The 17,685-nt window shown below is 43.0% G+C and overlaps 1 protein-coding gene across 2 annotated transcripts in view; it reads left to right on the top strand.

The window, feature by feature from the left end:
- The first annotated feature begins 461 nt into the window (after window positions 1–461).
- The window catches only part of MGMT (O-6-methylguanine-DNA methyltransferase), a 172,629-nt gene continuing 155,405 nt past the window's right edge, over window positions 462–17,685 (top strand). The window contains exons 1-2 of one of the 2 annotated variants that reach the window (XM_063338462.1): window positions 462–621; window positions 10,904–10,947. In XM_063338462.1, coding sequence (XP_063194532.1) covers window positions 10,924–10,947 — 24 coding nt within the window. In that variant the 5' untranslated portion in view covers window positions 462–621; window positions 10,904–10,923. Of the gene's footprint in view, window positions 622–710; window positions 837–10,903; window positions 10,948–17,685 lie in introns of those variants that run through there. The other variant, XM_063338461.1, reaches the window with a different exon arrangement.

Here is a 17,685-nt window from a genome sequence, read left to right as displayed (position 1 = left end):
TTTTTTTTTTTTTATGACCTCAAATAAACCTCACCCCACAGCCTGCTTTCCTCTGGCATTTCACACCCTCTGAGCTCCTCCGCGTCTCCTCTTTCAGGAATTGTATTTGCCAAACGCTTCCCCCTCTGCAAACTTGGAGCCAATTCACTGTCCCCACCCTTACCCCTTCGAAAATGAGTGAAAAAGGCCGATTTCTGGATGCTGACAGCTTTTGCTTATTGCCCTTCATCATCCTGCCCTGAAGTGGGAGCAGGACAAAGGACGTGCCTAGATAAATTTTAAAAACCGCATTTCAGTGATAAGGCCTGCATTTTGCTTCCTAGACAAGATGGGTTTTGCTCAGCAGCCACGCACTTTCCAGCACCTAAAAGCAGGGCTGAGGTGTCCCACGACCCCAAGGGCTCAGCACCCTGCAGCTCCGGCTCCTCCTGTCTCACCGCCCGTTTTGGGACGGACTTTGCCAGAAATCCCCATTTCTGACCACCTGTGTGACTTGCAGCCACCGCCCCGGCTTTCAGGTGGGCCGCATCACCCGGGGCGGTCAGCACCTGTCGCCCCGGCCACATAAGCAGGGCGAGGGGGCAGACGAGCCCCCTAGGGCCCAGCATAGAGCGGAACGAGGTAAGCGGCCCTAGGCGTAGGCCCGAGACCAGCAGGCCGCACCGGGGCTGGAGCCGAAGCTCGCTCCCGTTTCCGGGCTACAGGCCCGGGCGGGCGGCTCCGCCCCGGCGGCGCCACAGGCCCGGCCCCCTCCGTGCCGCCGCGCTCTTTGCGGGTGCCGCGCAGCGCTGTGGTGGTTTCTTCCCGCCGCTCTCCCTCCTTCTCCTGGCGGGCAGGTGCGCGGGCGGGCCGGGGAGCCGCGGGGCTCCGGGGCCCGGCGGAACGGGCTCGGGGCGGCCTCCGCCGGCCTGGCCCGGGCAGCGCGGGCGCCTCATGGCGGGGACGTGAGGGGGGGCAAGATGGCTGCGGGCCGTGTGGCGGGCTGGGGCCGGCGGGAGTCGCTGGTGCCAGGGCTGCGCCCGGGGCCTCCTGCGTCCCCCGGAGCAGCTGGGGCAGCGGTGAGCGGTCACAGTCCCCTCACGCTTGTCTCTGCGCTGGGGTTTTACTTGTCCAGCCTGGGGAAGAGAAGGCTCCGGGGAGACCTTCCAGCCCCTTCCAGTCCCTCAAGGGGCTCCAGGAAAGCTGGGGAGGGACTCTGGAGCAGGGAGGGGAGCCATAGGATGAGGGGGAACGGTTTTATACTGGAAGAGGGGAGATTTAGATGAGATGTGAGGCAGAAATTCCTTGCTATGAGGGCGGTGAGCCCCTGGCCCAGGTTGCCCAGAGCAGCGGTGGCTGCCCCATCCCTGGAGGGGTTCAAGGCCAGGTTGGCCGGGGCTTGGAGCAACCTGGGCTGGTGGGAGGTGTCCCTGCCCAGAGCAGGGGGTGGCACTGGGTGGGCTTGAAGGTCCCTTCCAATCCAGACCCATTCTATGACTAATCTTAACAGCCTAACAAGTGATGTGGGCCTGTTTGCTGCCCATTATCCATATTCAGTGACACTCGCAGGCCTTAGGAGGGGAAATATCCCTATTTTGGTGCCAGGGCCTTTGCCGCCAGAGCGGGCAGTAGGCACATGTGTTGGTTGGCAGCCATTCCCCCAGGGAAGTGCTGGTTGTAAAGCTTAACCCAGGCTCATAGTGAGCTGGCGTGGGTGCTGCTCCTGCCCAAGCCAGCTCTGCCAAGCCTTTCCCTTGCCCGGGGGAAGCAGTTCTGTGGCTGCTCTGAGAGCCCAGGCACTCCTAAAAATCTGTCGGCTTCCATCGCACTGCAAGGGGCGAATGGATGGCAGCACCCTGCCTTCTGGCAGCAGCTTGTGGTCAGATCAGATTAGCATGAAACTGTGCTAAAACAATGCATGTCAAATTGATATCAACATAAAAAGGTCCTTTTGCTGTTGATGTAAAAGCTAAGCTCTGCAACTGTTTGTAAAATAAGTATGATATTGTAACAGCACACAGTTTTTAAAACACAGTAAATGTAAAAGATGGTTTATTTTTTTGCCCCCAACTCCCAAATAAACCTGTTACTGAGTTGTATCTTATTTTTCTGAAATGGAGCTCTTATTAAATGATAAGATGTGGTCTCTACAGTGTTTCAAATAGGAAAGCCTTCCATTATAAACTGGGCCGTAACATTGACTTTAGAAATTACTGTCACAGCGTAACTCTTGAGTCCAGGCTTGTGCTCCCCCTGCACGGAAGACAAGGGTTATCTTCTGGAGGGGTCTGTTTGGATGACAGGGTTCCCTTGTGAACCTGATGGAGGTTTTGGCCTCTAAGCCCTGCCTGTCTCCCTAATGCCTGGGGGACCAAAACTGGCAGTGTAGGAGTTTTCCTCCCTGAACTGCCTCCGTGGCCTTTGGTCTCCCTTGCTTTCATGGAAATGCAGCTTAAGTGGAACCATGATTGTGGATCTCCTGGTGCATTACGATGCCTCCCTGCCCTGTGGTGTGGAAGCCCACAGAAGGTCTCGTGAGCCAAAAGTCTCCTCCAGCTGCTCTGTTCCCCTGCCTTGTGCACGGGCACCCATTTGCAAAGGTTTCTGTATGGTCTCTGCAGGAAGAAGTGAGCAGAGTCAATGTGTCCTTACATCTGTCTCTAGTGTCGAGACCTGAAGGGTCGGTGAACATGGGACAACCTGGCTCTGGTTTTTAGGCTAGCGCTTGCTGCCTTGGAAAAGAGTCATAGATACCACAGAGTGTCTTATTTTAAACCCAAGTTATTTCTTCAGGTCTTAATTTTGTGTTGCAGCTTTTGCCCTCTTGAACAGGTCCCCCTCCTCTTTCTGGCCTGATTCATCTTTTAAGTTCTTTAGTGTGTGTTTGACTGCTATGGTGGTTGTAAAGCTTATTGTCTCGGGGGCAAAAATCCCACCTGTGTAATGCAGAATACTTCTGTCTAAAAACATCCAGTTATGTGAAATTTGCCAAGTTGCTTATTTGTTTTGTCGTGAATGTTGGTCTGTGACATAATTTTTCCAAGTAAAAAGTTTTGTTAGTATCAAATCTGGACAATTCTACCAAAAGCCTCAAGCTTCAGAGGAAAAAAAGATGTAGCCATGTGAGCTTGCAAGGTGGCTTTAGCAATTCCTATCCGCATTCTGATCCATGACAAGTTAATTACACCAATTACACCAGCAACTGAACAGCAGCTCTATAGGAAACTGTTGTAGTTATATTGCAACTTGTGTTACCGTGACTACTTTATCTCTTGATAACTCTGTAATTAACTTGTCACCACTGTTTAATGCTTAACGTATGTAGAGAATCAGTTAATGGCATCACTAAAGGGATAGTAGCCTGAAGGAGAAGCTCATGCCCTTTGGGAAGGTTATCAGGGTTTCCTTGAATGGCTAATTTAAGGACTTGTGCAGAAAAAGTATTAAGTTTGTTATGGGAAGTGTGGATAAGATGGAAAGGCTACACTGGAGAAATTCTGTTTAAACTGACTTTGGTGACAGGGGAAACTGGTAGAAGAAACAGTACTGCAAAAAGCCAAAGGAGAACATGTCAAAGATGTGAATGACTGTTCTTGTAGTATTCTTTTCCCGTGCAATTATGGTTTTGGAGGAGCGAGAACAACTGATGTTCATGAATTAAACCTCAGCATGCTGGGTGCTGTACCCACTCGTGCTCTAACTAGTGCAGAATTCCCCTGTGAGCCCTGTCCTCCACCTCTCATACCGAAGGTGGCATCCTCACTCGTGGTGACCACAAGTTGGTTTCAGCAGTGATGGTCGTTCTAGGGTTAGTGCTGTAAGAGCCTTGTAGGAACAAATTGTGGGTCCTGATCTGTTGAGCTGTTTAGCATCAGCCTCAAGACTAGTGAGCCATTCTGCCTGGGATGCGGCTGGCCTAAATTGAACTTATTTTCTGCAAAGGCGGTGAGGCCAAAAAAGCCTCGCTGCTTGTGATGGTTGTTAACGTCTCTCATTTTCTATTTTACAGAACAATACGTTAAAGTCTGAACGTGTGGAACTTCTAAATAAGTCCTGAAGGCATTAGTATTCAGTCTGACGCTTTTAAAGGTTTCCTGTGTTAGAATAATTTCCTGTTTGTAACTTGAGTGAAGTCAGCAAGTGCCTAAGCCAGTCTGTATTGCCTCTTCCCAGAAGTTGTTGGGTGAAGCTGAATACACATGCCACCAATCGCATAACTCGTAAAAGCAAGCGCTTGTTAAATCTATTTGTTTTTATTATGGACATCGATCTGCCAGTCGCAATAATGCATTTATGGACATTTTTCTGCAAGCGCAGCGCTGGTGGCAGTTTTTACTGACAAATTGAGTCATATGGACAGTAGTTCAAAATACGCTTACTTTATTGACGGATTGTGCAATTCTCTAGTTTACTGAGTGTTCATAAGATATCTGGACTGGTGAAGAGAATGTAACTAATGGGAAAATGTAGGGCAAAGTTTTAATTTCAGAAGGCTTGAAATCTTTTAGGTAGTGACAGGTTTCAGCATGTCTCTTGTCTGGTTTTGCAAACTTTTAACTTCTTCATTAATGCCATAATTAAAAAGCAAAAGGCCTGATTTGGTGTTCCTACTGCAGACTTCTAGTTCTTGAGTTTCTTACCCCTAGTGATAGCTGTGAAGGTTGCCATTCTACAAATCTGTGCTGGCAAGGGCTTTGGTTGTGCTAATTTATCTGAAGGTATAATGAGCAAAACCTTCTTGACATAAGAAAAAAAATCCTGTCTTAAATTTTGTTTACTGTAAGGCTAACATTATCATCCAGCACAGGTGCGTTTGGGCCAGCATTAAGTTAAATATACATCTGGAGGAGCAACCAAAGTATAAAATCAGACCAAACCTATATTGAAGTATTTTCCAGAAATACAAAATGAAATTTTAAAATTGATCTACTTGTGTGGTCCAGACCACTATTGTTTAAAAAGTCAATTGTGATTGAATGCCAATAAAGCTTGTATGGCTTTGGAGTTTTATGGAAGTTGAGTAGTTGTGAAAACTTGTCTTTGGAAATTTGTCACTGTTTTGATGCTTTTTCCTAATCCTTTTTCAAATTTACTATTTTATATCAGCAGAGCAAAAGCACCCTGTCCTGATATCTGTCAGGACCATGCTATCTATTTTCATTTAGATTGTACTGAATTAAATGGTATAAATCACTGCAGGTATCTTTTCAAGACACTTGTAGGACTTGGATGTGCAGCTGAAATTCTCCCCAACACAGTAGAGGTTCTGAGGGTGATTTAAAACACATCTGAACAAGTCACCTTTAATCTCAAGGAGGGAGAGGGGAGTTCATCGGTACAAACGTTCTGACTCCCCCTCTGCTTTCCAAGTAAAATACTAGTAAAATAGTGATACTGATAGAGGGCCTGTGGTCTGGAGCAGCTTGGCCAAGGGGGAGAATTATTCTTTTATAATCCTGCCCCTCTCAAAGCAGGAGCTGATGGCATCCGGAGAAGCAGCATGTGTTGGCTCGGATCGCACTGTGTTTGCTACCCAGCGCGTAGCTGAGCTGTGGCTCTTGGAAAAGGCAGCCGGGGATGCTGTGTTTGGGCTCAGGGAGCTCAGGGATGCTGTGTAACTGGCTTTTATTTTACATTCCAAAATCCCACTTCTGAGTCGGAAAGTTTGAATCCCACTTTTTTGGCGGGCATGGTGGTATGCCAGTGAAAATCATTATATGCTTGGCCTTGTTTTTGTAGTGCTCCGTAGCTATGTGCTGTTGAAGATGGGATGCTGAAGAGATGGGCTTTTGGTCTTACCTGATGGCTGCATTTTCAGGTTTTAATTATTACTCAAATGCCACTTTTTGGTGCATTATGATCAGATTAATGAAATTGGTATTTTAGTGAAGTAGTATATATTAGCAGCACAGCCCACTGAAGTCAGATTTGCTTTGTTTTCTGAATCATGCCATCTACATGCTCCAAGTGCAAATTTAACTCCCTCCAGGTAACTCTGCAGTAGCAGATAGCAAGTATGACTGCTGTCTTGTAAATGTTGCTGCTGCATAATCATCATTCACTAATATTTAAATTATCTGACTGCTTTAGATCAGTCAGTACAATGCGAACAATAACATTATCTTTGATTGTTTGTATATTCAAGTATGCAAGTCTGTTAATTAGTTAAACTTTTTAATAAACACCTAAAGTATACTTAAGGCCCTGTTAAAAGATGTTTTTTTCTTGTTTCACATATGAAAAGCACAAGATGGAATGTACAGCACCTAAAAATACAGATGAAATGTGCAGACTTGCTTTGGCGGCAGCGGGCTGGCAGTGTTGACGGTACATTTTTAGATTGGCGGCAGTGTCCTGGAGAAACAATTCACACCACTTCATTTTCCCTTCATCTTGCTCCATTGAAGTATGATCAGATCTAACATAGTGGGAAGGGTGGGGAGAAAAGGGAAATCCCTTGCACAGTCTCCTGTTGACACCACAAATACCTCTGGTTGTTTGCTGACTTCAGTCTGTGAAATACCAAGATTTTTGGTTAGTTGATTCAGAAATGAGATTGACTTTATTCAAACTGGCTGTGTTTTTTTCCCCCCCCCCCCCACCCCGCTTCTCTGGAAGGACAGGCTGGGTCTGCAGCCAGTGTTGTGCTTTCAGAAAGTGAAACTGAGACCCAACAAGGCAAAGTGCTTAATCTGAGAGAAACTTTTAATATATACTTGTGGTTTTTTTAAATAGAATGATGGAACTATTTTGTTTTCGCTAGTTACATGAGTCGCATGTTAGTGAGCGCACCTTGTTTTATGTTACTGGTAATACGTATGGCCTGGATTTGAACGCTTTTCAGGTGTCTTTTTGTGCCGCTATATTTGATTCCATAGTGAGAGTTTCTAAGAATATGATTAACCCTATGGGTCATCTTATAATGTAATTATTAATGATTGATTCTGTTTATCCTTGAAATCAATAGGAGAAGCAATATGGTTTGGCATATACTTGGGGTTGATTTCTAACATTCAGTAAACATGATCTTGTGACAAGACTAGTATTGGTTTATTACTCAGAACATGTTTGATGAATCTGAAGTGTGTAATTAGTTTTATATAACGATGGTGATATGTGGTGGTTTTTACATGACTTATGTTAATATGGCCAATAGTGTTAACATCCCCTGCCACTAATAGTTAGGGTGGGGATGTATAGTAATTGATCTTCCTGGGAGTGCTGTAATGTAAAAACAATTCAGGCTGTTTGAAGTATATTTTACAAGTGTGCATAGGGCCTTTGGGATGTTATACTGAAAAACCCAATTGTACAGTTACCATGGGAACCCAATTAGAATAGATTGCTTGAGTTTTTTTCAGTCTTTCATCTTGACCAAAAATCTAATGTACTTTAAATGTTTTCATATGGAATTTTATTCATATACTGACTTGATATAATAGCTGTTTTTAAATTTTAGTGCTGAAACCAGAGACTATTATGTTCTGTGGATCCTGAGGACTTGTCTTTCAAGGAGAATCTTCCTTTAGTGTTTAAAAGTTGATGAACTGAGAAAAATACTTTTTAATGAATCTGAGAGTTCTTACTGTAGTGCTGCTGTCACATGTACTTTTCAGGCTCCTGTCCTGTGAAAGTAAACAGGAGAGTATCTTAAAACCCAAGGGCTTCTGTTCTAGACCATCAACAAAATACAGCTGAGATTTTTCGTGGATCTGATTTTTGATGTAACCTCTGACTTTTCATTAGATTTTTGGTCTATTGACATATTCAAAGGTTTCGAATGCTCACAGGGTGGGTCTGTGATATATTAGGTTCCTGTACCATCTCATCTCCTCCTGTGCTTGGGCTCCTATTCAGCACCTGAGGGCATTTCTGTATCTTCCCAGTGTGTCAGGAGCAGCCCGCTGCCTGGCTACTCGTCAGTGTAGCTTCAGCCTCAGCACAGGTCTTGGGTGGGAACAGAAGTTCTGGGGAATTTGGGCATGTATTGATTGAAAGGCCAAGGGGAGCTGAGGCAGGAGCTGTGATCCCGCAGCTCAGGTGTGAGGCAGGAGCTCAAAGGAGATGGACTTCATTGGTCTGAGTCAGGCAGCTCTGAGCTAGTGAGGATGGGGGCAAATTAGTCTTATTTTTTTTTCCTCTTTTCTGATTATCCTACTCTCTGCAAAAGCAGGAGGAAGTTGTCCATTTTGGTGAAGGGGTTATTGTCAATAAGGTTTCAGTCTTTTAAGGTGAGCTCAGTGATTGTGGTGTCTCAGTTTCTGGAAGGTGATCCAGAATGAGGTATCGTGATTGAATTTGCTCAGTGGCAATTCCTGTGCCATTCAGAAGAGGTATTGGGTTCTTACCTTCAAAATCAGCCTTAGGGGAACCTGTTAGCTCAATGTGAAAAGAAGTTAGTAGTGCATATATTGGCCTCTTTCAACAAGACAGTCTTTGCAAGGCTGAGATGCATTTTGGAGGGATGGTTTGGACTTTGCTAGCCCTCTGACTTATAGCAGTGGTCTTGTATGGTTTTCCCTATCTAGCTGTAGGTAGTCTTCTAACCACCTTAGTCTTGGGCGTTACTGGCTTTGCCCAGGTTACCTGTCATCAGAGGAAAGCCATTCTGGACCAGCAGATGCTTGAGCTCAGCCTGGGGCAGAAGTAGGTCATGAACATGAATCTGTCTCCGACTCTCCTTAGGCACTGTGCAGCCTTTTGGTTAATTTGTCCTTCTCGGCTCCCAGCTTCAGCAAGGTTGGTCTTGTGAGGTGGTAGCTAGTCCTTTCGTAAGAATCCTTTCTCTTAAACCTGGAACCCGTTTCCTGTTCCCGTCGAATTCCAATCTCCTTGAAGCTGGGCTTAGTTTTGCCACCAGGTATGGCATCCCTTGGGAGCTGTACGTGCTTACACTCAAAGTCAGTTTGTATTCCCTGGTTCAGCAGGTCAAAAATACCATTGGTGAAGACTTTAGCAAACACAGATGCGTGTAAAGTTTTCCTGTGCTGGAGGAGAAGTTGGATATCTTTACTCATGGAATAAAGTCTCACTGGAGACTGTTGCATTGAGGAAGTGTCAAGGAGAATTGCCTAAAACTATTGAAGAAATTTTTGGTGACTGATCTGGATTTACTCTTGAGCTCTGGGTGGATTACACTTAAAAGTATGTGAGCAAAAGTATCCTTATGGGGGTACTGCAGAGATTTTTAGGTACACATTAATATATTGTGTGGAACCTGGCTAGCGATTAAAGGGCTGTCGTCACCACAAATTAGATGCTGTTTAAAACAACAACTTGAAATTTAACTTGATTTTGGCATTTGGCATGGTTTCTTTCATAAACAGGGAGAGAGCCTGTGTTGCAAGTAAATATAAAACAAAACTTTGTTATGAAAAGGGATGTTTCCTGACCAGATTTGTTTCAGAGGTGTCTGCTGAGCTCCTTCACGGCCATCCCCGACTGTCTCAACACGTTGTCCCCAGCCATCTCAGCAGCTGCTCTGCTCCTTGGCTTCCTGGGGACGCGTGGCGAAGGCAGAGGCCAGACACTTACTCCTGGGTATCTCTATGTAACGTGGGCGTAATTCGGGGCACTTACACACCACTCTTCTCTTTGGCCTTTGGCGCAGGTTTGAAGCAAGCTTCTAGATAAGTCTGCTTTTCAAGGCAAATATTCAGCTTTACCCCTCAGAAAAATCTGAAAAAGCTGAGTGTTGCTATGCGCCTTGAAAGTCAAAGCTCTGAACTGACAATGAAATAAATTCCTATTTTATTTTTAGCTCTGTCACAGGTATTTTAAGTAATATTATTAGATAGCTCATCTGCCTGACTTAGTCACATTTGCAGATGGAATGAGTGATCTTTGCAATGCCTACCTTGCAAGGGTATGATTGCTAGAATATTTAAAATACTGATTATTCAGGATTTTAATTTAAACTCTTAAAATAATTGAGGTGTAACATTAAGATCAAATACTACTGTTTTCTTGTAAGTAGTTTGGAAGTGGCTGTGAGTTCTGCCACTGCCTTGGACTTCAAGGCTTGATTTGTTTGAGAGGACCTGGAAAGCCTCAGGTATTCATATAATTTCTTTTAAGAGGTTTGTCATTTCTTAAGCAGATAGTTATCTTCTCCTGTGGAGCAGTGAGTTCCCCGATTTCAGGAAATCGCAAGATTTCCATTGTGAGTCAGGACTCGGAGGCTGAGCTTTGGCAGAGAGTCTCCCTGATTTTTGAAAATGTAATGTTTTGTAGCACATCTTCGCAAAGGTGCAGTGATCTTAGCTAAATAGCACTGAAAAGAAAATAAAGGGGGGGAAACTAAGTAAATGCCAAGGAAATAGCAATCATCCTTTATTCCAAAGGGGAGAGCAGAGAGGAACCTGTTGTATTTTTTGTTAATGACATAAATAATCATATTATTTAAGGCTAGAATTACAACAATTGAAGTTAACGTTTCTTAGTGTTTTGCAATTTGTACTTTCAAACCCAGAATATAACTAAGAAGGGCACTTGCTTTCATGCCTTAAAATGTGTTATTTCCTAAATCGCAAAAGGCTGTTTATTTTACGAAGTAACTCAGAAGTGCATTATTGCCTGTACGAATATTTCTTAAATTAATACTGTATCTTTTAAGACATTCTTATTCAAAATATCAGAGTTATGTAGTGCTTGTTATGGAAGAATTCTTCATTGTGCTGTCTGTTGATCTTTTGTTTGACTCATAACAAGTGGTAGATGACCTAATGAACATTAAAATTTCTGGTCGCTTGAGGAAAAAAAAAGGAAATCAAAGTCCTTTTTGAAATTATGTATACTGAAACTCAGAGCTCATTTAAAAAAAAAGATACAGAATTAGTTAAGAGAAATGATGCTACTGGCATACAGTTCTTCCCGTGGAATTCAAATTAAATCTCAATCTAACTGGGAATTGTTTTCCTTACAGGTGGAGACCTTTCATCCACCATGGCATCAAGGCTTGTTCCAAAAGTAAGTTTCTCGTGAAATACCCTTGCATTTAGGTGTACATTGGAAAGTCCAGCATTACAAAAGAGTTCACGTAACATAGTTTGTTTTTTCCCCAGTGTCCAGCAGTCAGTATTAAGAATCCAGTTGACAAGATTGATGCTGCATTGTAAATCTCTGTAGCTCTGTCATGGTTGGTAACAGGCATCAGTGGACCTTTCCCCATCACGTATCCATCTTCCACAGAGCATAAACTAACAGGACAATGCTGTATTTTCTGTTACAAGTTAGCTGCTTCCATTTCCTAATAAATACCTCATTTATTGGAAACCAAACAGGCTTAATTTTGAGGCTTCGTGCTTCAATGAAATAAGTGTAGGGCAGTAACTTTATAGTAAAAGAAGAAACAAAACCTGTTTATCAAGAAATTCAGAACAATTTACCTTACTGAAAGGCACTAACACGTTTTTAGTCAATAACCATATTTTTTAAATAATTAAAATGAACTTTGAAGATATGAATACATTTTTTTCTGTGGAATAACTGTTTTTGTAACATGAGTAATGCTCCTCTAGGAAAATATTTCTAGTACAATCAAACTTGCATGTCTAACTATTCCTGCTGGCAACTTCCATCACTGTTTAAAATGTCTTAATAGTGGCATCTCTTGTGGTTTTAATTTGCTTAATGTAATGTGCCTTAGAAAAGTAATATTTTGGCATATTCTGTGTCCACCCCTCTGTAGAAGATTTTCTTTTCCATGAAAGAAATTTATTTTTTGAAATGGAGTGGTAGAGGAAGACATTCAGGAAAATAAATTCTTCCTTCACTTTTTTCTATTAAACAATCATCTGTTTAGTTATATTTCTGTACTTTCCACTTGCAAACATCTTTTAGCAGGTACCTGGAATAATGTCAGAGAAGTATCTGATTATCTTCTGCACAACTGGGCATGGTAGGGAGGATGACTGTTCCCTCTCATTTGAAGCTAGGTGTGGTATAGCTGGCAAGTGACAGGAAACTACTAATTTATTATCTAACCTTTTCACTTCTCCCACTCTCGCTTCTAGTTGAAAGGTGCAGCATTAGCTGTTAGGGGAGTTTTCCCCATTTGGTATGTGGAAAAGCAGGTTTAAGGTAAAAGACGCAACCTGTGACTGCCCCATCTGCTGTGGGGCACAGGGCTCTGAGCAGACGCAGCCCAGGCTCCTCTGCCATCTCCTACTGCTCCCCCATTCTGCCTGAATATGAAATATGGGTGTTATGGAGCTTCTGTTTCTTTAGAATGATAATATTTATAATGTGTGATTAGTTTACAGTTTTACTTTGAGCACAACCACCCATCGGTTGTGCCCATCACGTCAATGTGAGCACAACATTGGTTGTGCTCATCGTTTTTGCAGAAATCCATTATCGCTGACATAACGTGCTGAACAGTTTTTCAGCAGGTTGCTGAGAAATGGGTGCTGAAAGCAGCCAGATGTGAGGATTTTCCACAGTCATCGTATTTGTCTCCCACTTGATCCCTGATCCCGCAGTTGTGTGGCGGTGACCAAAGATGTGTGTTGGGTTTGTGTGGAAGAGGCTGAGCATATGTCAGGAATGGGGCTGTGGTTGGAGGGCTTCGGGGTTTGTGCTGTTCATAGGACGATGTGGCAATTTTTCTGTTTCATGAGGAATTTAATTCTAAAGGTAATTCCGTTCCTCTCTGTATTTCTTGTACTTATTAAATTTAAACTTAGCAAAGAGGTTGTTGTACAAACTAATGCTTTGCTGTATGTTAATGCAGTGAAATGCTTGTCCTGAACCAAACTGAGATCGATAACGATAGGAAAATTCAGATGTGCATGCCAAGACTATAATCTTGTATTTTGTATGAGTTTTTGACACCTGTCTTTGGTGTGTATTTATTTTCCTGTAGATGTATTTGTATTTTTAGTGAATTCTTAATACACAGTTTGCTGCTTCATTTGCTTAAAGCTGTTCTACTCATTTTAAACATTTCAATGAAATTCTCTCCGTGAAGGCAATTCAGATTCCTGACTCTCCTTCAGCTTAAAAAGGAGCACTATTAATGGTTTTGTTCATATTGCTTAGATTTATTTTGTTATTATTCTCTAGCTCCTACTCTTCAGGTATAGCTATTTTGGTATTATAAAGAATGATGGATTATATGGGAAAGTTTCTTTTGAAGCACTCCTGATATTGTGCAATGCACTTGGGGGTCAGCTACACTTGACTGATGCATGATTTATCCGATGTCCCTGCCACTTTCTGAGATAAAGCTGCTATTTTATCAAAAATGCCAGCAAGTGTGATTTAGAATTTATACACCTCCTTTTTCAAATAATTGTTCTGATTACTTTCTGGCACGGCAATAAAATGATAAAGGTAATTGCACACAAATGTGAGATAGCACCAAAATACAATAAAATTAACCTGAATTAGCTTGACTTGTCGATGAGAAGTATTTATGAAATGTATTTTTGCAATAAGGGAGACTGATATTATAGCTGGAAGGTGAGTTATTGCCTTAATGTAATACTGTTTGAAATTTAAAAAAGAGACTGTTACAGTTGAGGGTGATTGTGCCTTTGAAATTAAGTTGAAGTGATTCTTATAATTGGCAGCAATAATGCATTGTGAAAGTAATATCTTTTATTGTGTTATGCCTAGTTGCATTATCTTTTATTTAGCTGGTCCCGACTTCAGCTCTGCAGAGAATGCAAGAAGGAGCAGATCAAGAATTTTGTGGATTTGGGTGATAAAAATTTGAAACGTTACCTAATATTGAAGTCATTCTTCTGCTAGGTTTTTTCATTTTTAGACCCCTTTTCAGTTCCCCTGAACCTGCTATGTGTCTCATTTGATTAAACTTTCATCCCTTTTCCTTGTAGTAGAGTAGTTGCCGTATATTTACATACAGAGCTGAGCCCTGTAACAGCAGTGCACTTCGGCCTTGCTATAGCATGCATATACATCAGGTGGTGAGGTTGGCAGTGAAATTTTGTATTTCTCAGTGCCTCAAAGTATAAACTTCTCTTATTAAAAAGTATATACACGCTTTTCCAGCAAGCACTTCAGGGATAATAAGCTCTTCAGTGGTAACTAAGGAGTAGGTCCTAAAATGTTGACTGATATCTTGAGTTTATTTTTTGAAGTGATGAACACTTCTGGAAAATCCAGACAGCTGTGATGTCTTGTTTTCCTTTGTGTGAGACTTGTTAAAACTCAAACCAGGAACAACTAGACACTGATTTTGGGGACTCTCTAATTCTTAGAGACCACGTTCTTCACCTTTGATTCTTTAGCATGGTATTTGTTTCTTTAATTGTTTGGTGACAAATTCCCTAAGGATGATTAGTGTTTTATTATGTGTGATTACGTGTTAAAGCAGCGAACAACTGCACAAAGTCTAACACAGCTTTGTAGTGCTTCTAACTGAATCTTCTGGCATATGATTTCCAGCCTAAAAATAAAGGGGCGCTTAATCCATTTGTGGGTCATCGCTAATGTAAGAATGACAATGTGCTTCCACATCCCATGGTAGGTATGTCAAGCAATGTGGCTTCCAGCATGAGTGCTGCTGGGATTTGCACGTTTCCTTCCTAACAGCAAGGAATGCAGACAGTTATGACGTCTGTCTTTCCTATTGGTGGTATAGTTTGATTATTACAGAAATATCTATCCCTGTCCTGTCTGTTTTTTTTTTTCCTGTTCTGGGCACTTCCTTTCTTGTCCAGTTCTGCTCCAATTAATTACCTTATCTCTAGGCAGCCCACTGTTTCAAATGAGATATCCTAAAGTAAGTGGGTGTCTCTGAGCTTGTCAGGCTGTTTCACTTCCTTTTGTTCCTGGGTACCGAGGTGCATCCCAGGGATGGCAGGACCCAATCCTGCAACCTTGATCTGACCCTCCACAACCACTAATTTGTATAGCTTATTAACACCACACTTTCTAATGGTATTTTATTTGTGTGCTGCATGTAAACATTTGACTTATTTAAAAACATTCATCTCAGCTTCATGTTAATGGTATAAAATGATGACATAAATATTCTACCGTATATATGGTTTAAACCGCATTGTGGCCACAGCAGTGGCTGCTGCACTTGCACAGCATTGAATGTTCTTATCGAATCGTAGAATGGTTTAGGTTAGAAAAGATCTTTAAGATCGAGTTCAACCGTTACCCCAGCACTGCCAAGTTACCTCTGACCCACGTCCCTCAGCCCCACGTCTGCCCAGCTTCTAAATCCCTCCGGGGATGGCGACTCCACCCCTGCCCTGGGCAGCCTCTTCCAGTGCTTGACAACCCTTTATATAAGTAAGAGCTGGGGGAAAGTACAAAATGTGCTCACTTGGTTTTGGAGAGGTACTGGAGGAAATCGTGTATGTGAATTCCTGTTTAAACGGTCCACTGAGGTCTCGTGTTTAAGTATCTGCTGCTACTTGTGTCTCAAATCAAAGCTTGGCGTGTGGGCAATAGATGTAGGAAAATGCACTTCTTGAATGCAGTCTGGAATGCAGTAGTAACCTACCTGCCCCTTCTAAAGGGGAACAAAGTTGTTTTATTACAATTAAAATGCCATCCTTTAAGTAAAATGAAGAAGTCTGAGGTATCCCTGGTAAGTACGCTGGGAATTTGCCATTTGATAGACCAGGATTACTCCTGTCTGCCAAAGCCAGAGACTGAAGACAAAGCCAAAGAGCCAGAGGCTACTACTGTTTGGAAATACACTTTTATAGCTTGGCATTTCAGGGTCTTTTGATTGCCATCCAAAGAGGATTAGTAGCATAATACGATGGGACAACAGAAACTTGCTTTTGTTGTCTTTGTTTAATAAAGAATTATGCATTTGCTCTTGTCGAATACTTTTAAAATGCCGTGGAAAGCAAATGTTGCTCTCCGTACACGAACGTGTGTCCCTCTGGTTTCTCAGGGGCTTCTGTGAAGCGGACCTTTTGATAAGCGAAGATGGGGACTGATTTTTAGTGGCTGCTGCACCACTGTGTATTTGTATATGTTCAAAATACACAATTTAAAAACTGTGAAGGTACAGAATTATGGGATTAGTTCTTTGGAAGGTGAAGAAATTGTTGTATCACCCCAGTCTAACCCTGGATTTGCGTACACTGTCTGACATTTCTTGACTGGGGTGGGTTTGGAAAGGAAATATTCACACCCTCTGAAGTTACAGGTTTGCCTTAACCAGGGTTAGATTTACTTAGGGAAGCATTGGAGATATAGTGCAGTACTGGAGAAGATCCAGGCTGCTGTGTTTCATAATGAGAACTGAATGTTTTAATTGTTTTATAATAAGAAATTGCATGCTAATGGCGTAAATACAATATACCAGCCAGAGGGTGGAAATACGATGATTTTGCACAGGAATCCAGGAGAAGAGAAGGCTCCAGGGAGATCTTAGAGCCCCTTCCAGTCCCTAAAGGGGCTCCAGGAAAGCTGGGGAGGGACTCTGGATCCAGGGAGGGGAGCCATGGGACCAGGGGGAACAGTTTTACACTGGAAGAGGGGAGACTGAGATGAGATCTGAGGCAGAAATTGTTTGCTGTGAGGGCGGTGAGCCCCTGGCCCAGGTTGCCCAGAGCAGCTGTGGCTGCCCCATCCCTGGAGGGGTTCAAGGCCAGGTTGGACGGGGCTTGGAGCAACCTGGGCTGTTGGGAGTTGTCCCTGCCCAGGGCAGGGGGGTGGAACTAGATGAGCTTTAGGGTCCCTTCCCACCCAACCCGTTCTGTGATTCTATGATCAGTAGTTGTGGTTGCTGAAGGGCAGTGGGGTGGGTTCCCTGGGAAGCCTGCTGCTGGCCCTCGCCTGCTGTGATGTTTCTGCAGGGAGGAGGGCTTAGAAAGACTCTTCCTCCAAAGCCGTGGGGATACTAGTCTGGTATGAGCACTATAGGAAGGTCTTGGTGGGGGTGAGGCTGGCCAATTGTGTTTTGCGGAGTCAGTATTTTTTTCTGAACACCAGGGATGGCAGAAGCAAGGCTGGGAGCTGCTGCAAGCCGTGGCAGCGGTGGTTCACCAGCGAGAAGGAGAACAGGCTTCCAGCAAAAGGCTTCTGTAAGGTTGGGGCTGGCTTTACCCCAGGAAAGGGCCAGTTTGGCAGCACTTCACGTGGCATGAGAGAAAATGTGTCTGTTTAATGCAGTATATTTCAGTGGAGCTTTTGTTTAAAAGCCTCACCTGGATTACAGTCCTGTTCTTCAGCTGTGGAGGTGTTTATTGCTGTTGCAGCATGGACAAAAATATATGGACATGGTATATGATGCTTTATTCTGGCAAGCTGAAAGTTTTTTTTGGATGCTATAGGAAAAAGAAATACAGACAGTATATAGACAGTTATTGTGGGGTGTGTAGGGGGAAGAAGTGGCTTGTGTCCAGATGGGTGGTGATGAACACTGGATCACAAGAACCTGATGCAGTATATAAAAGACTTGTATTTTAAAACATCAAAGGTATTTTTAATGTTTTGCTTGTTAGCAGATTATATTGGCAGAATTAAATCTGACTAGCTATCATTGTGGTGGTTTTGTTTCAGGACTTTCTTCTTGAATTTAAACAATGATGCAACACCTTTTTTTTTCTTTCTTCCTCAAAATTTAACTTTTGCCTTAATTTAGAAACTGGGGGGCACTTGGCTTTCCTCGGACTAACAAACTTCCAGATATTTGAAGGATGCTATGTGTGATGTTCAAGTGTAATGATACTGGAAACGTGTGTTGTTCAGAAATTCTGTTTTCGT

Source organism: Chroicocephalus ridibundus, chromosome 6 (genome assembly GCF_963924245.1).
Source record: "Chroicocephalus ridibundus chromosome 6, bChrRid1.1, whole genome shotgun sequence".
NCBI lineage: Eukaryota > Metazoa > Chordata > Aves > Charadriiformes > Laridae > Chroicocephalus > Chroicocephalus ridibundus.
This window is presented reverse-complemented; position numbering and strand designations above follow the sequence as displayed.